General features: G+C 41.8%; 1 protein-coding gene and 1 pseudogene across 5 annotated transcripts in view; both read left to right on the top strand.

Moving 5' to 3' along the window:
- Positions 1-602: 602 nt before the first annotated feature.
- Positions 603-1232, top strand: LOC137750102 (von Hippel-Lindau disease tumor suppressor pseudogene; annotated as a pseudogene).
- An 8590-nt stretch (positions 1233-9822) lies between these two features.
- Positions 9823-22266, top strand: part of SYT16 (synaptotagmin 16) — a 255974-nt gene continuing 243530 nt past the window's right edge. For 4 of the 5 annotated variants that reach the window (XM_068524280.1, XM_068524356.1, XM_068524079.1 and 1 more), the window contains exon 1: positions 10350-10405. In XM_068524280.1, the coding sequence (XP_068380381.1) occupies positions 10390-10405 (16 nt within the window). In that variant the 5' untranslated portion in view covers positions 10350-10389. Of the gene's footprint in view, positions 9911-10349; positions 10406-22266 lie in introns of those variants that run through there. The other variant, XM_068524143.1, reaches the window with a different exon arrangement.

Raw genomic sequence — 22266 nt, 5'->3', positions numbered from 1 at the left:
TCCTTGCACATAAAAAAGTGCTTTTCTTACAAGCACTTCAATATGAGGCTTTAAAAAGTCTTATTTAAGATAAATGACAACAAAAAAGCTTTCATATAATTATCTACAGGTTGATTTCAGGTACCTTATCACCATAGTACTTAATGAATTGGGCTATGTTAGCTTAAGTTAACTATTTTCAGTTAACCCACATAATTTGCTGAACTTCATATAGTGTAAATGATTTAACTGAAATGAATTTTGCTATAGTCTCAAATTTGTTAACTCTTCTGCCTTTGTTAAATGTTTTAAATAGTTGATTATCTCATAGTTTCCTAGTCTCTTGCAGCGTAACTGATACATTGTCTATATTACTATACTTGGTTAACTGAAGGTATTCTCTCTGTAAACTTCACCTAGCTGCCTATAAAATTTTCTCAGCAGAAACTAATGGTATTACATTTAAAAATGAAATACCTTGTCCTTTAGAAGCCATATGTCTAGAAAGTCATTCTGTGTATAAAGATTAATCAACCAATCAAGAGACATAGCTTGTTTTCTTTAGTGTTACCATTGACACCCGACAAAATATTGAATTACCGAGTTTTAGGCTCCGGGAGGTAATGCCCCGGAAGGCGGGGAACGCGGAAGAGGCCGAGGCCGGCGCGGAGGAGGCGGACGCGGAGGAGGCGGACGCGGAGGCGTCCGGCCCGGAAGAGTCCCACCAGGAGGAGCCCGGCTCCCAGCAGGAGATGGAGGCAGGGCGGCCGCGGCGGATGCTGCGCTCAGTGAACACGCGCGAGCCGTCCCAGGTCATCTTCTGCAACCGCAGCCCGCGCGTGGTGCTGCCCGTGTGGCTCAACTTCGACGGCGAGCTGCAGCCCTACCCGAGGCTGCCCGCCGGCACGGGCCGCCGCATCCATAGCTGCCGGGGTCATCTTTGGCTCTTCCGAGATGCTGGGACATCTGATGGGCTTCTAGTTAACCAAACCGAGCTGTTTGTGCCGTCTCTCAATGTTGATGGACAGCCTATTTTTGCAAACATCACACTGCCAGTGTACACCCTGAAAGAGCAGTGCCTCCAGGTTGTGCGAAGCCTAGTCAAGCCTGAGGATTACAGGAGACTGGACATCGTGAGATCCCTCTACGAAGATTTGGAAGACCACCCAAATGTGTGGAAGGACCTGGAGCGGTTGCCCCAGGAGCATATTGAAAATCAGTGGATGGCAGAGGAGACTGAAGATTTTAATTGAAATGTACACTCCTGGGTCTCAGCTTTTGACAGTCCTGACAAGTCTCGATCTAGATCTAGGGCTGGTCACTTTTTCTCGGCTTCAAAGTGTCTCATTCTTTGAGTAAAAATGCTCCATTGCTTAAAAGAAAGTTAACTGACCTCACTACTGGGCACTGTGATGTTTAAGGGCAAATATCACAAAATGTAATTTAATGCCTGTCCCTTCTAGAAGTATTTATCAAGGGAAAGGAGTTGCATTTTTGTCTCCTAGCGAGTCAGGAAAGTTTCTGTGTAAGGACTTTTGTGTAAGTAATTCAGTGAGAATTGTAGCTTATTCTTGAGTTGTAGGAAAGCAGTGGCGTCTGCTTTTCATTCCTGTATCATGGTTGGTGATGTGCCCGTGTCCCGCTCTGAGAGAGACCAAGGTGTCCTTGGGGCAGGGGCATAGCCGTCGGCTCTTTGAGACTCCAGTGCCTCGCACGTTATGAGCCTTCCCTCAGTGTTTGTTGAATGAACAAACCAGTGCCTACTTTGGTAGAAAGTGTTAGAGGTTTTCACCCTTTTTTTTGAGGGCGGGTGGTAGTGGGGACCTTAAAGTATATACAGTAAATGAATGTTTTCAAGGGCATCCATTTTATAGAAAGCAGTTTTTATAATTTTCTAAATCGTGGCTTTTCTCCGTCCACTGTTGTCGCAGGGCTGTTTTATTTCTAAGCCAGGATTAGCTTTCTACAGTTCTTATTGATGATAGCTTTTTTGAAACTTGCTATCTGCACAGAAGATAGGAGAAAATAGCCCTCCCCTTGTCATATTATTAAAGAGCTACTCCTGTACTATAAATAGGTTTTTGCCAAATGTGGGTACTTATGTTCCTTTTTGTAAATCCATGACATTTTCGTTCGATTCAGCAGTTTTTCATCAGGCAGGATCTGGTGACACTTTGCACCTGGCTGGAGGAGAGGACAAAGCCCTCCAGCCTCTCGGAAGTTACTGCTAACACACCGTGGATTCAGAGGGTAGCCTGGAATGTTTTCTAATTTTATACATGTACAGATCCTTTCCTATAGGCTGGACTTAAATTCATTAACTCAAATTCAATACTTCTATCAGGCATCCTTTTTTGGTAGCTAATCGTTAAAAAAAACAAAAAACAAAACTCCCCAGTAGAGAAAGTGTTGGAAGAGACAAAAATAAAGGAAGAGAAAAGATCCAATTAGGTACACTACTTAAATACAACCACTAACTTAACATTTTGAACTTTTAGCCTTTTTTTGGCTTGGTTTTACGTAGTTGAGATCATACTGAGTATACAGTTTTGTATTCTACTTTCTCATTTAACTTTATAACTTAAATATTTTTCCATGGTATTATAAGCTCTTCATAGACATGACTGCAGCCTTCCTTTTATAAATAATGTTGGCATATTTCTTGGCATCTTTATTAGGTCCTTTGAGCACAATTCCTGTGCTCTGATATCAGAGTGAAGTGAATGAATCAAACGCCTTACAGTTTTCCCACCTAATCTTATTCTCCTCTTTCAACATTCAACAAGTGGGCTTTTTTTTTTTTTTCTTTCTTTAGCCTGTTGTGGTACTCATTCAGTGACACATCTATAATTTTTTATCTAATTTTTTTGTCAAATTGTTGGGTAGGGAAGAAGAAATGCTGGTATAGAAGGCAGCCATATGATTTCAAAAGTGGGATAGGATGGAAGATTTAAGGAAGCCTTCTGGTGCTCGATTAGTTCAGTGTTGGTTTTATTATTTTTTAAACCTGTCTTTGTGTCAAAATGAGATTTCATGTTCCTGTCAAAACTTGCAATTTGAATACTGTGTTTTTTTGTGTTGTCCAAGGAAGACTGAAAACCTATAGCATGTATGTACTCATTTGAAATCTTATGAATGTATTAAATGTATTGCTTTTAAGAGACTGTGATCTTATCTATTTTGAGTTTAAAAAAAAAAGCTTTTTTGGATACATTAAATGGCGCTAAGTAAAGGAAAAAAAAAGTGAATTACCAACAAAATTACCCATATACATACTATACCAGTAAATAACTCTATTAGCTTTCTTTCTGAAAATCCCTTATATTTACAAGTATAATTCATTCACAAAACTGCACTCCACATAATTGGGACTTAATGCTTCAGCGAGGAAAATGAAAAATGTAGCCTGTCTCCTCAGGGCTGTATAGTCAGATATCTCTTTGTCCTTTGGTGGATTTACATACTTTCTGACATCAAGTTTTGATCAAATGAGGAGAGTATCTCTAGCGATTTGTACAGTCTGGGTGATTACATGAAATGAAACCAGTGAGGCGTGGCCTTCCAGGCAGGCCTCTTTAGGCTGGAATTCTTGGTGCCAAGGGGAGCTAAGTCCTAGCCAGGCCATGGCTCCATCCACTGAGTTTTAAATTTTCACTTTGTTTTTTCATTTCTGAGAGTTTTATTTATATCTGCCTAGATATATGTGATATATTCTCATTCTTTGATCAGTTTTTTAAGTTTGTCATTTATTTCATGAGATACTTCAAACATAATTATTTTACATTCTGTACTTGATAATTTCAATATCTGAAATTCAACAAATCAGTCTATTATTTGTTGTTTCTGCTAACTCTCTCTCATGGTGGTTCTATCCTTGCTGTATTTGGTAATTTTCATTTGGAGCTCATATTTTTCTTGAACCTAACACGTGGAAGCTGGTGGGCCTAATTTGGGATGCTTCCCTTTAAAGAGGACTTAACGTTTGCTGTTTTTTGCTGGCTTTTAGGGTTTGTGCTTTGGGAGAAACAACAGCTACAATGAAGGAACATAAATAGTACCAGAGATGCAGTTTCAAAGAATGACAGTAAAGGTTAGCTGGGAGTAGGTATTTGACAGTTCTTATTTAATACCGTTTATCAGAGTTGCAAACTAGAATGTACCAGCCATTAGCATCAAAAGCTTTAAAGTTGTTGTGACCCTCTTATACATGATTCTTGTAGCTTCAGTTTCCTTTCTCCTGCAAGAGGTGACAAAACATGGGACTCTAGAATGTGTGAGGAAGTGCAGACATTAGGTATAAGGAAAAACATCTGCATGCTGTCTGTCCAGGGCTTCTTCCTATTCTGCAAGGGCTGGTGAGTCTTGGGTATGTTTATCTTTATTCTCACATTTGTGTTTTTGAGAAAAGTGAATGATCAATAAATGATTTAAGTTTTATAGTTTTAAAAAACGTCAGGAACACTACTGTGAGCCAGGAATAGTAATATTCTGGTACCTCTAAAATCCTTGGAGTCTCAAGTTTGGGCTCAAAGTTTGGGTTCTTGATTGCAAGAGTTAGCAGTTCAATTCTGCTTCACTGGTCTCCATCCCACTTGCTTACGACTTACTGCCACTGCTCTAATTTTAGCCCATTGTTTTCATCTTCCCCTTGGAAATTTTCCTTACTTTTTAGTGAGCACAGGAATGCATGAATAATTATTTTTATAATAATTTATTCGGGAAGAGTGAGAATAGCCTTTGAAAGTATCTGATCTGTCATACTGCCAGAAGTGGGAGTCCCAGGAGTTATTAATTTATCATCACTTCAGAGAAGAGGAAACAAAGACACAAAGATGTTAAGTAACTTGCCCAAGATCACAGAGCTGCTGAGTGATAAAGCCATTGTTGGAACCCATGTGGTCTGGCTCCAGAACCTACACTTTAACCATCACATTCGAGTCTGAATCTCAGGGGAGATTGCACACATATTACAAAGAATTGGTTGTTGAGACCATGAGAGATGATGGGATACCAAGGGAGTGTGGAGGATAGAGCAATGAACTGAGGGTGGAGCGCCCATATATAAGGAAAATTTGAGGGGAAGAGGACCTTGGAGAAGAACTATTGATAACGATATGAAATGCAGGAGGAAGTGTAAGAAAACAAAGTGTCACACAAGTTGAGGGAATAGAATTTCAAGGAGGGAGTGGAAAGTTAGTCGTCATATGCAGCAGTATGATACGATAAAGACCAAAAATTATCCTTTTGAGCTTGGCAATTAGAAAGTCACTGCCTTTATTGAGGGTGCTATAGACTGAATGTTGAATGTTTCTGTCCCCACAAAATTCATGTTAAAACTTAATCCCCAACGTGATGGTATTTGGAGGTGGGTGGGGCCTTTGGGAGGTGATTAGGTCATGAGAGTGGAGCTCTCATGAATGAGATGAGTGCTGTTATAAAAGAGGCCCCAGTGAGTTCTTATTCCCTTTCCTCTCTGTGAGGACACATGTGAGAAGATGGCCCTCTGTGAACCAGGAAGCAAGTTCTCATCAGACACTGAATGTGCCATTGCCTTAATCTTGGAACCACCAGGGGTTCTTAATCTTACTCTCTGTCTATTACCATCATCCATATTATATCTGAATGTTCTGAAGTATTTGAGTTCAGATGCTTAGGACAGATAAAGAGTCCAAATGAAAATCAAAGGCAAGTTTTACATAAAACAAACAAAAACTCCTCTCTCCTCTTGTCAGATAAATTGCTCAGAAGCTCACAGGCTACATGCACAAATCATAGTTAAAGTAATTTTTCTATTTTAACCTACTTTTACAAAGAGACAAAGCAATAGCTTTTTCAACCAAAAATAGTCTCTGCCATGACGCAGACCCACAGAAAGTCGCTGCAGCCCTTCCCCGCTCCCTGCCCTCAGGCTTGTTTATAGCCAGAGTGCTGATAAAGTCAACAGGATGTGGTCACAGGTCAAGGTTCAGAGGGCCTATATGGTGATTTCCATGCTGCGTGTGTAAGAGGTATTTGTCCTTTCTTATCCTGGAAATGAACTCAAGCAACATGGATGGTGGCATTTGAGTCACAATTATGGCAAAGTCAGAAAAGCCCTGCAGCAATCATACTTCAGTAATCACCTTAGCTAAAGCATTTTATGAACACATGGTTGGTCCAGTCTTTTCCTTGTCCCGACTCCCTTTATGGATACACAGCGCCAAGAACAAACGTTTTCCCAGGCCATTCGAGCCTGTCCGCCTACTTAGGTCTTCAGGGGCTCCAGGCCCTGGGCCTCTGCATTCTCCCAGTCCCTCCTCACTTTCTCTCCAGTGGCTCCTTCTTCTCCCCTTGGAAGTGTGTTGGAATCCTAGCTTGATATGGACTTAGGTAGTTTTCACTCCTAATATGTAACTTTATTTACCATGTCTCTTTTTTAAAAAATTTATTTATTTTTGGCTGTGTTGGGTCTTTGTTGCTGCACACAGGCTTTCTCTAGTTGCGGCGAGCAGGGGACACTCTTTGTTGCGGTGCGCGAGCTTCTCATTGCAGTGGCCTCTCTTGTTGCGGAGCACGGGCTCTAGGTGCGCGGGTTTCAGTAGTTGTGGCACGAGGGCTCAGTAGTTGTGGCTCGTAGACCTTGGCATCTGTGGCCTTAGTTTGTGTAGAGAACTCAAATGGGCCAAAACCTTGGCTTTTGAATTTCAAAAGCTAAGGTCCACATACAAGACACAGATTTGCAAGGAAACAGGATGTTTTAACAGTCATTTTTCCAGCCTCTTATTAGGATACAGATTTCTTCGGCCATGGAGAGAGGAAGGGTCATCAAGGAGAGAACTGAGGAGAGATTCTTAACAGCCCTTCCCTACTCCCTTCTTCCTTGTTGACAGAACCTGCCTCATGTCAGAGAAGCTGAAAATAACAGACATTTGCTTTCCCAGCCTCCACTGCAGCTAGAGTTGATGGAGGGAGCTTTTTACAAAGATTGCCTTCCCTGACTGCAGAGAGAGATGAGAAGGAATGCTCTCCCCCTCCTTCTGGAAAGTTGTCCTGTGAGGACATGAGGTTTCATCTTACTGTGATCATGAGGGGGGACTGCTGCCAACAGACTCAGGATGGCCGAGGAGGAAGAGGGAAGGAGTCTGACTTTCCACTGACACTGTTGAGATGCCAAACTAACCATGGGACCACCCACCTTTGGATTCCTCATTATAGGAGACAATACAACGTTTTTACTGTTTAAGCCACCCTTATGCATTGTATGTAGTTGAAAACATCCCGTACTCATTCCTTTTACTTTCTTAGAGAAAAGTCTTATTGCTAATGACTGGTGGGGGATGGTAGAACTTACAGATAGATTGGGGCAATTGAGACTTAGGGGGACCTTTGTCTAACACCATATTAAACACGTCTTGTTTGTTGGCAAACCATGCAGAGTTCCTCTTCATCACTACAGTAAAAGAATGATAAGAAAAAAGTGATTGTGTGTGTGTGGCTTGTTAGAAAAGGCCTGAGACTCCTTCTCAGGTTTCCCTGTTTCCCCAGAATGGCATGGGCACGTCATCCTTCTTCCCCTCAAAAGCAATGGGAAGGTCAAGGAGAAAAAGTCAGACCCGGAGAGGCTTTGGGTGTGGGTAAGAGGACAGAGCAATGGATGCCGCACTCGTGGACAGACAACAGGGGGCCATTCCTGACGGAGGAGGTCTGATGAGCTCTGAAATTCAGACAAGTGGTCCCTCACAGGGAGGAGACGGTGCCCGAGGGCCAAATACCTCTTCACATTCCTGATGCTTTATAACCCTTTCCTCCAAAAGTTTCCACAACTGCAAGAAAAAGTGGGGAGGGAAATCTCTGAATTGCCTCTGAATTGATGGAGTTTATCGAGAACTGACTCAAATCAAGGTTCCTAACAATAGGTGGAATTCGGACTTGGGCCAGAAAGTTAACTTAGTTGTAGAAAAGTGAATTTTTTTCTTTTACATATTTGAATATAAGGGCAGAAGTATCTTTCCTTCTGAACAATCCTCTATCTTAAAAAACAAAACAAAAAACCAATCTCACCTCAAGCCTGTTCTCCTCTGAAGCTCTCCATTCCTCATTCCCTGTACTGCCAAACTTTTGGAGAGAATTATCTATACCAGGGCCTCTACCTCTTTGAGGTCTACTTATTCCTTAACCCTCCTCATCTGACATCTGGCTCCAGGCAAATAAACTTGCTTTCGAACTGGTCATTCAGAAAACAATTATTGAACTTATACGTTGAGTTATGATTTTTCCTCTTTCTGACTTACACAGGTAGGCTCAATTAATGAATAAAGAACCTCACCAATGTTCTACTGACCCTTCAAATGACTTCAAACCCAAATCACCATCTTCCCCCTCAAATCAGCTTAACCTCCTGGTTTGTGAGCCTCCAACAAGGTCAAAACTCCAGGGTCATATTTAATCCTCTTTCCCCCCCCTGTTCTCCATCTAACCCATTTCAAGTCTTTCTGCTTTGGGGCCTACCACAGAGGGTTGGTGTGAAAGCCAAATGAGTCAGATCTCTGAGGTTAATTATTAGTGTGCTTCAGAATCACCTGTGTTAAACACAAAAAGATCAAAAACAAACAACAAAAAAATGACGCCCTCAGTCCCACTTCAGATGTACTGGCTCTGGATATGGGGCCCAATCAGAATATCCATGTCTCCCTCATCTGTGCTCTGTGGACGGATCAGAAAGGAGTCCTGGCTTGTTCCCTGGTTGCTTTCTGTGTCTGCCCAGCCAAATGGGAGCTGCTTCTGCCCCTGCCTTACTTCAGTGTCTTCTCAGTGTCTAGCCCAGGGCTGGGATGATCCCTACTGGGATCCCCACTGATTGGGTGGAAGGTGCTTCCCCAAATGCATCAAACAGATGTATCTGTAAGAAGTAAATAGCCCCCATATGCTTCAGGACACATGTTTGAGTCATTTGATTGTTTACATCAGGGACATGGGGGGGTCTCATCAGGGGGTCTCACTCCCCCTGATATACCAAGAGCCCATAAGAAATTGGTTTCTGGACTTCAGGAACATTCATACATCTCTCACAGATGGCTTCAGCTTGGAGCCCTCCTGAATCACGAAGGGCCTGGGAGGCACAAAACTCATTCATTGGCTCCCTCATTCAGTCTGATTCAGGGTACTCAAGGATCCACTCACAGTCAGCTGGTAGGGCTGGGTTGGGCCGGTGGTCATCTGCTAATCAGTTGCTCATCCAGGTGGCATCCAGTTAGCTGGCCATTTATTCAATCCTCCATTTATTCACGCAGGCCTCCGTTCACCCACCCACCCAACAGATATTTACTGAGAGCCTACTATGTGCCAGACGCTGATTTCACACTGGAGACAAAACAGATGGTAACACGAGAAGCACGGGACCCTTGCAACCTACCAGGGTGGTGTTGGGCGGGTTTCCCAGGAGTTCTCGGGCCAGGAGATTAGCGTCCTGCACCTGGCTGAGTGTCGCTTCCCACTCTCAACTCTCTTTTCCTGCTTTGCTCCTTGCAGTGGTTGGAGGTGCCAAGCCTCAAGCAGGAAGGTCGAGGCAAGGATAAGGTGGACACTGGAAAAGGTGAGACGGAAACGAGAACGTAGCGGGGAACGTGGTGGCAAAGGAGCGCGGCCAGGAGCGTTCTTCCAAGTGGCTGCGTTCATTGTGTTAGGGGGAGGGTCGGGGAAGGAGGACACACGCTTCGAGGCGGGGAGGGGTGAGTCAGCCGCCGGGCTCCGGGGCTCGGCCGGCTCTGCCCGCGGGCCTGGGCTCTTGGGGCTGCGGGGCGGCGCGGCGGGGGCGCGCGGCGGGAGGGGCTGTGCGCGGCGCGGCCCCCGAGCGCGCGGGGCCTGGCGAGGAGCGCGCCGGCCCGGCTCGGCGCCGGTACTCAAGGCGCCGGCGGCCGCCCCGCAGCCCCGGGCCGGACCATGGCGACCGACAGTAAGTGCGCTCGGGCGGCGGAGGCCGCGGGTGGGAGGCCGCGGGGCCCGGGGGTGGGAAGTCCTCCTGTTTCCGACGCCCGCCTTTGTGCAGGGCTCGCGGGAGCCGCGGCCGGGTGCCCTCTCGCCCCTCAGCCCGTCACCCTCTGCGGCCGGGCAGGACTGGAGAGGCGCAGGCGGCCCTGGCAGCCCGTCCCGGAGGGATGTGACAGAAGGGCGTGCGGCGGATGCCCAGGTGGAGGGGACGCTCGATGCCGCGGGGCAGCGGGCCTTGCCAACGCAGCCCTTTGGGGGGTGTCCCCGGGCTAGAGCCGACCTTTGGGGAGCCCTGCCACCCAGGCGCCGCGAGCTCTTGGCGCTGAATTCAAGGTTCGCCCCGAGTTCTGGGCTGGGTTTGCGTGCTCTCCTTCTGGGCATAAGGGTGGCCTGACCGATCGGCTGCCCAGTGGCCCCAGCGGCCAGAGACCGTACCTGGTCACCATGGACAGTGAACGAGGTGAGCGCGTGGACGTGTCAGGTTAAAACTACTGAACGGAAGTGTTGGAAGGCGCTGGGTTGGCCTGCTTTTGGCATCTTGGCACCACTGCTTTATTGCTCAGTGCTTTTGGAAATGGAATCACATCTATGAAAGCTGGTTAAGTTAGCTGTGTCGGAAGCTGGGTGCGTGTTGGTGGAACCTCAAAGGGAGGTCCGAGTAAAACCACTGGTCACACCTGCCGCGTACCTAGCACGCAGGAGGTGTTGTGTCTGAGCCCTTAGTACAGACCTGGCACATGTTAGGGGCTTAAATGAATGAATGAATGAATGGTGTACTGGCTGGAGAGGCCCTTTGGTACGCATCTTTGAAAGGTGAGAAGGGACAAAGATGGGAAGATGGGGGGGGTCAGCATTTCTGCAATAGTTTATTATTATTTTTCTTTTAAACAAACTATTATCCCAGCCAAGAACACAGCTTTGCTATAGTGCAGAGAACATGGGTTTCTGTAGCCAAACAGACCTGTATTTGAAACCTCTGAAATTCACTTCCATGGGACCATGGAAGGTTCCAAATGACCTCAGTTTCTTTATCTTTAAAGTCAGGACAAATCTGTCACATGTCCTGCACGGTGATGAGCACATGGTAGGCTCTTAGTACAGGGTGGTTGCCCTGTTTCTTCACTATCAGTTTATATGTGTGGAGATACCAACATGCTCTCCCCGTTTTTAAATGAAAAAATCTAGATCAGGTGTTTATAATAAAATTGGCTCATCTGGGCCAAGCCTCTCTTTTTCTCTGCTCATTTATAAAAAGTGTAGTTTAGCTCACTATTTTTTTTTTTTTTTTTTTGGTCTAGGAAAAGAAATTATGGATTTAGCCTTTTATTAACAAAGTAATACTCAAAAAAGAGGAAGATAATTAGATTTGGCCTTATTCTTGTATTTCTTAAAAACAAAGGCAAAGGGGCCTGAAGTATCTATAGGCAATTTTTTGCATCCCACAAATGCTGTGGGACAGTGTACCATTATTCATTTTCTTATATTTAGGGTAAAGGTGATACATTTGGTATCCTAGAAAAAAAATTGGCTGTGCTCTGCCCAATTTATTTAGAGAAATATTTCTTCGACTTCCTTACAAGCTATATTCAACTCCACTGAAGAATCAAACTTTAGCCCATTTGTTTTGTTTATGGAAAAAATTGTAATGATATTCAACCAGCTTAGCTCTTGAGCATTTTTTTAGGTGCAATCTTAATTAGGTTCATTCTCAGCTGGCATGGAGCTGAAACTATGAAAGGTTTCCAGAGGTAGAGGATAATTAGTTTGTATTTGTTCTCATTCAGAAGTAGAGTGAGAGACTTACTATGTGTCCCTACTAGGGAAATGAAAAGAAGGGAAGTATTCTCAGCCAGTGTCTTGAAAAATTCTCTCCAAATCTTGACCATATCTACAGCTTACAGTCCTACAATTCTCTTACAGTTAGCATAAAGGTGATCTCAGCTTGGTTGCTTATTAGAATTACTCCAAGAGCTTTCAAAAATACTTTGACATCATTATTTTTTTAAGTAATACATCTCAGATTTTAATCTGTATCAGAATCACCTGGAGGGCTTGTTAAACCAGATTGCTGGCCCTCCCAGAGTCTGTGATTCAGAAAGTCTGGGTTGTAGTCCGAGAATTTTATGTTTCTATCAAGTTCCAGGTGAAGCAGCCGTGCTCCCTGTCCTTCTCTCATCTGTAAGTGTGGGAATGACAGGTGAGAGGCAGGTAGGAGCACAGAATGACAGTCCCTTCTTCAGTCCTGTCACTGTGTGGCGGGTACATGGCCCCATGAACATAAATCAAACCTGGGCACTGTCACCTTAGGGCTATAGATGACTGCTTTCTCTATTTTTGTCCCCCAAGAAATTTCCCCTTGAGAGAAAAATTAGTTCCAAAGCTGAGCAAAACCTGAATCCTCTCCAGTCATTTCTGGAAGGAATCCAGAAGGACCTCCTTTACGAATGTGGTATGTAAATGTGTATAAAATAGAGATATTTAAAAAATATTTGCCTGGCAACTTATAATGTTCACCAAAAAGAATGTAACAAATAGAACGAAAATGTCCTTGTGTTCGGACAGTGTGCTGTCTGAGGGCAGATTCCAGAGGAAGAATGGAGAATCTGAGAGCCTCACCTTGGTTTTCAGAGAGTTATGGTGAAGTGATAAGGATCTTTGAGAACTTCAAACTAAATTCCCCTTGGGCTATGCATGTTTTTATTTGTATAACTCAGGTTTATAAGATCTTTAAAAGGTTGAAACAGTTGGGAGGAATTGTAATAGAAAAAAGGTGAGACTAGTAGAGAAAAAAACCCCAAAACCCTGTTAATATGAGCAGCCTGGTTATTATATAAAGTGGTGGTACATAGGTATTTGGCCTATGTTTCTTGAGTTTCTCAGTAATAAGTATTGAAATGGAGCAGGGCCCTATGGTCCTTGCCCCCCATGTCCTCCACCTGCCTTTTGTCTGTGGGAAAACTTTAGCCGTAAAATAAGTTTAATCAGAGAAGTGAGAAAATGCAGAAACAAAGGAAAACAGTCCAACAAGAGTAAATAATAATAGTTTAGTCATTTAGCATAGTTAAGTACCTTTAGTTCCTCCTCAAGGGCTATAGATAATATTCTGAGCCCTATCCTGTGAGCTGTCTTGTGGATACTAAAACCTCCACCAGGTGGAAGAAGTTAACTACATGATGACCAGGCTGTAGCCGTGACATAAGCTGCCACAATTCCAAGAATTGGCCTCAAGGAAGTGGGAACAAACTGACCCTGGAACTGAAGATTAATCGTATTTAAAACAATCAAGATGATGCTGGTCAGACCACCACATGCCCAATTTCAAGATGACTGGCAGAGCTGACTGTACTGTTTCTGCACGTAGCCCCCTCCCTTCACCTATGAAAGCTCTTGCCCACTGATTGTCGGGTGGGAGGCGGGCTTTGGACAGAAGTCTGCCTCCCCCTGCCCCTCCCCGCCCGACCCCCCCAGTTTGTCAGCATCCAAAATAAAGCAAACTTTCCTTTCCACCAACCTTGCCTCTTTATTGGCTTTTGAGTGGCAAGCTGCCGGACCCCACTTTCGGTTACAGTGTTGCAGATAGTTTTGTGTTTCCAGATCATAGTGAAGTATTTTTCTCTTTTTCTTCCATTTATGTCGTTCGTTCCATTACTAATACTTCCCCTGATGAGTCTTTATTGTTAAAGTCACTGTAGTCTGTTTATAAGCATAATTTCTCAGGAACTGCCAGGCATGTTTGGGCAATGTTGGAAATATGTAATTGTATTATGCCCTGGAACTCTCGGGGCATTCTTGGGTGGATGGGTCTTTGGGGCTGTTGTGGATGAATATTTGGCTTCATCAGGGAAATATCTAGTCCCCATCTGGTTGCTCCTGGTTTACTGGTTGGTAGTATGTCATTTTGGCCGGGTCCATCCACAAGTTGCTACCCCACAGGACATTCCTCCCTCCGCTTACTGGTCGACAACCTGGAATTTCCTTCTTCCCAGTCCTACTTATCCCAGCAGCAATTTCCACTCTGCTTAGTCCTGGAGGACAGAAGGAAGAGAAAGCAGGGGAGGGAAAAATCAAATTTAGGCTCTAAGCAGGTAAAGGTTAGGGATCTCTGCTAAACAGTTACACTTGAGATGTTCAGGACTTAGGATGTTGAGGATTTAAGGAAAATTGCTTGACTTTGAGTGAAAAAGTACTCAAATTCTTGAGTAAACTTGTTTGTAAGCTTTTAATATTTATTATGATTGGAAATGATGCCAACTAAAAAATATAGACAAAAAGAGTTAGAAAATGACTACTTTGCAACCATCATAGTAACACTTGATTCATATAGTAATCATCCATGGATGCTAAAGTATTTTGTGGAAACTTGAAGGCCAGAATATTTACAGTTTTGGAGAATTTCCCCACAGATTTCTTATTAATTGCAAAGGGGAAAAGGGTAATGTTACAGTGCAGAAACGTGGGGTTCACTACCTTAACCAAACCATCAAAGTTATCATCACTAGTAATGGGGCAAACTGGTATCCTGTGGCTTCCTGATCTGAAGCCCTGAGAAGGATACAACGACACTTATGCCAAAAACACATAACCTGGTTCTAATCAGGAGGAAATATCAGACAAGCCCACATTTGGAGACGTTCCACAAAAGTCAGTGTCATGAAAGATGCCTGAGGCACTGTTCCAGATTGAAGGAGACTAAAGAGATAAGTAAATGCAATAGATGGTTTTGGATCTGACCCAAATCAGGAAAAAATGCTACAAAGGACAAATTGTAATAATTGGGGAAATTTGAATATGGATTGTATGTTGGATAATAGCCTTGTATTAGTGTTAGATTCCCTAAATAGGATGTTTTTACTGCAGTTTGGAAGGGACTGTCTTCCTTAGGGGAAACTGGAGTCCTTAGGGGTAAGGGGACATGATGTCTGCAACTAAATCTCAAATGGTTTAGGAGAAAAATGTTTGTGTATATGTGTGCATATTTATGTATATGTGTGTTATACAAGAAAGAAGGAGATAAAATATGCCAAATCTTAACATTTGGTGAATCTAGGAGTTCTTTGTACTATTCTTGCAACTCGTCCGTAAATTTGAAAAACAAAACAAAGCATATGGTTCCATGTAAATTTTAGGATTATTTATTCTAGTTCTATGAAAAATGTCATGGGTAATTTGATAGGGATCACATTAAATCTGTAGATTGCTTTGGGTAGTATGGCCATTTTAACAATATTAATTCTTCCAATCCAAGAGCATGGGATATCTTTCCATTTCTTTGAATCATCTTCAGTTTCCATTATTAATGTTTTATAGTTCTCAGCATATAAGTCTTTGCCTCCTTGGTCCGGTTTATTCCTAAGTATTTTTCTTTTTTTTTAGTGAGATTTTTAAAAGGTATTGTTTTTTTTTTACATTCCCTTTCTGATACATATGTATAACTGAATCACTTTGCTGTATAGCAGAAATTAACAAAACATTGTAAATCAACTATACTTCAATTAAAAAAAAACCCATAAATGACAGCACTGGGATGCTGATCTGTAATTCTAGGCATTGTGGTCTAACACTATTTAGTTTACTTTTTGAAAGAAAAAGTGAGATGATAATTTTATGGAAAATTTCATGTACATATGAAAGAAGAGAGAATAGTGTAACGAACCCCATGTACTCAGGTAACCCAGCTTTAAAATCATCAGCATTTTGCATTTACATACCCGCTCTCCCCCTCCCCCGTTTTTAGGTGCTATTTTGAAAGCAATTCCAAGACATCATGTTATTTTAACCACTGATGTTCAGTGTGCTTCTGTGTACATCTTTTTTTCTCCCATAACCCTCATGCTGCTATTGCACTTAAGAAAAGTAACAATTCTGTAATACAAGATGATAGCATTTAGAACTTGTTAGTGTTGCAGGATAGTAACCAGAGTTCTGAGAAACGCACTGATTTGACAAATATGGGTTGTGCACTTGTTCTAAGTTTGAAAAGCTGGCGAAGCCTGGGTAATTATAAATGGTGTAGAAGAAAGAGTCTGAGAAGCTGCTTGTTTTTGTTTTGTTTTCCAAACTCCTCCTTCTGTTTTTAAACCAAGAATTAAATTCCTGAAGAAAACATAAAGATGGGTAAGGAGACAGTATTCTGGACCAATTTATTCATTTGATGTTATCCTAATGAAACTTTCTGAAAGTTAGAATGACTAATTTCATACTATTTGAGTAGAATTCCCTAAGTTTTAATTTCAGCGTGGCATCTTTGATTTGGTAAGTCCAGTGGAGCTTTTTTCTTTTACTGAGCTGACTTTCTAGTGTTTTGTAACAGAAATGGGCCAGATCTCTTGGGAGGAGTAAACCTCCTGAGTGTGGGCAGATGTGTATGACATTTATTCTCTTAGGTCACTAGGATATCATTTAGTAATTAATTACTATTATTTAGCATTATGGATTGATTTAAAACATGCCCATTATGCCATTTGACAATGATTATCTGTATGTTAAAATGATGGTAAAATGATTGACAGCTCTTTCTAATAAATTAGGGAGGTATCTGAAGCACATATTGCAAACAAAATTCTTATGTGCAGTTATCAACCTTGCATTAAGGGACTATGCACAACTGATTTTAGGCAGTTTAAATTTATGCATAGATACTATCCCTTTACATTAGATTTTCTTATTACCAGAGTATAATATTTTTGAGAGTTCTAATTTTAGGAATGCACTAAGTCACATTTTATAGTTTGACTTACAATGGAGCAAAGGTTAAGAGACATATAATGTTTTTATCCACCCTATGTGAAAATTTCCCTGGCTTATATACTAGTATATTTATATACTACTTTAATCATAATCTGTTACCAATCAAAATTAGATTTTCAATTGAGTTAGCTCAATAGAAATTTCACAAGATTGATGAATTCTCTGTGGGATGGTCGAAGAAAGCACAGGCCTAGTTTCAGAGATGCCCACGTTTTGAACTCTGGCCTTGCCGCTTACTGGCTGGGTAACCTCAGGGAAGTTGTTTAACTTCCTGGAGGCTTTGCCTTTTTCCACCCTGAGGAGTTGCAAGAATTAACTGAGATCATGCACACAGTAGCCATTAAATAATTGTCTGTCTCCTCGCTCCCTACAACATCCTTCCCACAGTATGTGCCTTATGTTACAAGAGAGGTCCGACCTTCAGAAATGGGGTCCCTAGTCATTGATTCCATTTTTCCTTGTGAAGAATATAAAATGAAGACCAAATGATCTGTTTAGAAATGTAAGACTGCAGGGAAGAGACTCCAGGAGAAATCACCGGAAGGTGCAGAACTCAGATTTTACGTAGCAGTATTAATTGTGATGTGTTCTTTTCCAATGCTCATTGTTTTGTGCAGGTGTGGTGCAGCATGTGAGTACGTGGGCTTGTGGTGCATATGTGTACCTACAGCCTTTAACAACCTGGGAGGTTTCAGTGCTGGGCTCTTAGAGGGGCTCCAACAACTACCTCTTTTACTGAAGATCCAGGAGCATTCTGGGATCCTCTCTGCTGATTGGCTCTCGGGGATCTCTCTGGGTTTGTGGCCTGCCTCTTGTGTGGCCATGACTGATGGGCAGCTGTAGCACTGGGTGGAGGTTGCTTTAGGGTGTGTCCTCACAGCTGGCTCTGAAGTCTTATAAAAGCTTGTCCAATGATGATGATAAGCCTGAGGATATTGCTGGTGGTCCCATTACTGAGCTCTAAAAAGGCTTAATCTTCTAGTAATGTCCATATATAATGACCTCATCTGCCTGCTGTCTCTGCTGGTCCTGACCTTGGCCATCCAGGTTCTGAGAGTAGCCTTTCTCTGTTTCACTCCTGCCCTGGGAGGCCCTCTCACTGCCCATCTTGTTAGTCCCTGTTTCTCTTGCTTCCCAGCTCATTCTGTAATCTCTGTACCTGCCGATCGTTTTGTTTGTTTGTTTGTTTATTTGTTTTCCTTTGGTTTCACTATTCCTTTGAGTTTTGGCTGAGACACACTGACTTTGTCAATCTCAGGTTTGTAGAGTCCCCAGAAGCTAGGCTGCCTTCAACCAGCCCGCCCCTGCTTCTCTACAGGGAGGAGGTGGAAGACAACCCTTCACCCCTCAGCCCCTACCATCCTTTCCTTAGACTTTTTAGAGGTGCATTGCAATGTTTTCCCTAATGGGTCTATTTGCATAAAATCAATTGTTAGATTTTAGGGGTGATAATTACCGTCATAATTATAGCTATACGTATTATTTTTCTTTGTGCTCTCCCTGTATTTGTTATCTATTGCTGAATAACAAATTACAACAAACTTAGTGGATTAAAACAACACACATTTGTCAGCTCTCTAGGTTAGGAGTCTGGGCAGGGCTTCTGGAAATCAGGAGTCTGCAAGGCTGCAACTAAGCTGTCAGCCAGGGCTGGGTTCTCATCTGAAGGCCTGAGGCTTGACTGGGGAAGGATCACCTTCCAAGCTCACATAGTGTTGGCAAGACTCAGGCCCTGAAAAGACTTGGACTTGTGGGCTGATGGACTGAGGGCCTCAATCTCTTGCTGGCTCTTGGCTGGAGGTCATCCTTAGATGTGAGCCTCCCCAGTATGGCCACTTACTTCATCAAAGCGAAGAAGGGACACAGTCTTCTGCCAAGACAGGTATTAAAATCTTTGTCATGTTCCATTGGTTAGAAGCAACTTATAGATTCTGGCTGAACTCAAAATGAAGGGATTAAACAAGGGCATGACTACTAGGAGATGGGGACATTTGGAGACCATCTTAGGTTCTGTCTGCCATACTCCCATGATACTTTTGTATCTACATCTTCAATTGTATTTTTGTTTGGAGTATCACATTTCTCTTTTAAACTTTAGATAACATAGGGATGGTAAAGTCTGAAATGATAATTGCCTTTCTCAGAAAAGAAATTGATCTCCTCCCTCCTACCAGAGAGCTGATGTGCTGTAGGAAGGATGGTGGTGGAAGGGGGGCAGGGAAGGTAATGTTTGGCCTTTGAACTGTTACTGGGAAAGTCATGACTGAATGAGATCCTGCTGCAGGGAGCTTGAAGAAGCAGAAGACTGCATGCCTTGTGAATTCATTTTATGAAAGCTGTTACAAAATTATAAAAATGAAAACACTCAAATTCTTTTTGGAAAAGTTTAAAAGTAAAGGAGGTCAGGACGAAGCTGTGAAATTTGAGTTGAGAGTTGGTGAACGACACAGTAAGAACAATAAGGGGGATGAGAATTGTGTCAAAGAGAAGCTGTTCTCTCTCAGGGGCAAATGGATTTTATGAAGGCTCCTTGCTAGCATGTGCGGCATCACATGGGGATAGGAGACTATTTAAAGTTTAAGCCTCTATATGCTTGTACTGTATACTCTTACAAGTGGTTTTATCCATTTCAAATCATTTTTTTTTTTGGACTTAGTAAGAGGGTGACAGATACCTGGAAACTAGACATTTCCTTACTGCCTGATAGTATTGTTCTGTGCAATGACCAACTACTGTTTGAATTCTTCCTTTAAAATTATTGACCCTTAGTTAGTTAGAGCTTAGAAAATGAAACTATTCGGAAAAGGTTTGCCTAATGGAAAGTATTGATTTTGATTTCATGTCCTTTTCTTGAAACTCGGAGCACTTTCAGTTTTGGTTGCTACTTATCACCTGAAAGCTATTCTATAGTAAAAGAGCTGTAACCAGAGTCATTAGCGCCTTGTAATTGAGATAAGACTATCCTAGTCTTTAGAAATTGAGTTAGCTCCCTGAGACAAGCATTTCTGTTTTTATCTGATAAAATCACTGTTTATAAAATGAATAGAAAGGGAGAGTCTGAAATTAATTTCTTAAAAAGGTGCCTCTCCCCCATTGTGGTCCAAATCACATGCTATTTTGTCTTTGACGTCTTTATCAACTCTCCCAAACAGAATCCGTCATTCATTTCACCTGTACCTCTTCAGTTATATTTTTCTATTTTAACCTCTGTCTATTCTATATGCCCCTTGAGGAAAAGATCTACTTTTAGGTATATTTTCTCAACTTTGTCATTCTATTGAATAAGCATGGTGGCCTGCATAGAGTAACCGTTCAAATGTTTGCTAAATTCAGTCTGTTTTTTACTGTGAGCCTCCTCTTTCCTGGATCCCATCCTTTACACAGTTCTCACAGTGTGGACCTGGGAACCCAGGGTGGTCAAGGTCCCCAAGACTTTTAGAGGGTCAGCAAGGTCAAAACTACTTTTGTAACATGAACAATGTTTTCATGTTTCAGTGACCCTTGAACAACGTTTTCTGTCTCTTACTCTGTCCATGCATGCATGTAGGCCCAGCTTTTATCATCTTGTGAGTTTGGGAGGTGAAGATGTCCAGTGGTCTTTCCCTTCATTATTTGGGCTCTTCCAAAGACCCTGTTTTCAGTACAGAACTTCATCCTTACCACCAGAGATGACTGGTTCATTGCACCCAGAGCCTTTCTGCTTGGCCATTAGATACTAGAAGTGTAGTGGTATCTCCTTGTTTTAATTCACATTCCTGATGAGATGTGGAGCATCTTTTAATATGCTTATTTGACATCTGAATATAGTTTTTGGTGAGGTGTTTGTTAAGGTCGTGATCCATTGTTTTAATTGAGTGGTTTGTTTCCTTATTGTTGAGTTATATAGTTCTTTGTATATTTTGGATAACTGTCCTTTATCAGCTGTATCTTTTGCAAATATTTTCTCCTAGTCTATGGCTTGTCTTCTAATTCTCTTGACATTGTCTTTCACAGAGCAGAAGTTATTAATTTTAATGAAGTCCAGTTTATCAATTCTTCATGGATCCTGCCTTTTGTGTTGTATCTAAAAAGGCATCACCATACCCAAGGTCATTTAGGTTTTCTCCTATGTTATCTTCTAGGAGCTTGATACTTTTGTGTTTTACGTTTAGGTCTTTAATCCATTTTGAATTAATTTTTGTGGAGAGTGTCAGGTCTGTGTCTAGATTAATTTTTTTGCAAGTGATGTCCAGTTGTTCCGTACCATTTGTTGAAGAGACTGTTTTCGCTCCATTGTATTGCCTTTGAGCCTTTGTCAAAGATCAGTTGACTGTATTTATGGGATTCTATTTCTGGGCTATTTTGTTCCATTAATCTGTTTATTCTTTCTCCAATACTACACTGTCTTGATCACTGTAACTACTAGTTAATCTTGTATTCGGGTAACTTCAGTCTTCCAACTTTGTTCTCCTCCTTCAATATTGTGTTGGCTGTTTTGGGTCTTTTGCCTCAATGTACAAACTTTAGAATCAGTTTGTTGATATCCACAATATAACTTGCTGGGATTTTTATTGGGATTGCTTTGCATGTATAGATCAATTTGGGAAGACCTGACATCTTGAAAATATTGAGTCTTCCTATCCATGAACATAGTGTATCTCTCCATTTATTTAGTTCTTCTTTGATTTCCTTTATCAGAGTTTTATAGTTTTCCTCATATAGATCTTGTAATATTTTGTTAGATTTATACTGAAGTAATTTTTTTTTTTTTTGGTGATTTGTTTTTATTTATCTTGTTCAAGACATTTTCAATATTAATTCTCAGCTCCCTAATTCTGGAAAGTTCTTAGTCATTATCTCTTTGAGCGTTACCTCTCCCCCTATTTCCCCTGCCCCCAGTTCTTTCCTTCTTAAACGTTATTAGACTGACATATGTTGCAGCTTCTCTTTCTGTGTTTTATATTTATTAACCACTCGTTCAGTGATACTCATTCTTTCTCTTTTCTTTCCTCCCTTCCCCCATCTCATAATTTCTTCAGATTTGTTTTCCACTTCAGCAGTTCTCTTTTAACTTAGATCTAGTCTGCTGTTTAACCTACTGATCATTTTTCATTCCAGTGATAAGTTTTTATTTAAAAAATTGTTTGATTACTTAAAAAAATCTGTTCTTTTCCTATAGTATCTTATTTCTTCATTATGGTTTCTAAATTATTTAAAAACATGATTCTTTTCTAGTCTATTGTTTTTACTTCTTGGTGTGACAACTTTGGGGTCTGCTACTCACTCTTATGGTGATTTGTTTCCTTATGTGGTCTGTGATATTTAATTTTGGTAGTTTATTGTTAGAGTTTTCTGTAAGCCCTGAGCTGTGGAAGAGTTGCTAAGGGTAAAGATTTTAATGTTGTCTTTGCTGGATCCCTAGGGATCTTAGTGGTCTTGGATCACTTTATATATTAACTATTCATTTGCATTCTTAAACTATGCATGGAGAAAAAACTTAGACCCCCTCATCTTGTGTGAGCTTAGAATTTCCATTTTTTACAGGTGATTTTTTTTTTTTTAACTCAAGGTCTGGGATACTCAGCAATGTCTTTG

The sequence above is a fragment of the Eschrichtius robustus genome, chromosome 1 (genome assembly GCF_028021215.1).
Source record: "Eschrichtius robustus isolate mEscRob2 chromosome 1, mEscRob2.pri, whole genome shotgun sequence".
NCBI classification, from domain to species: Eukaryota; Metazoa; Chordata; class Mammalia; order Artiodactyla; family Eschrichtiidae; genus Eschrichtius; species Eschrichtius robustus.
The sequence above is the reverse complement of the archived record's forward strand: the minus strand, read 5'-3'. Positions and strand labels throughout refer to the sequence as shown.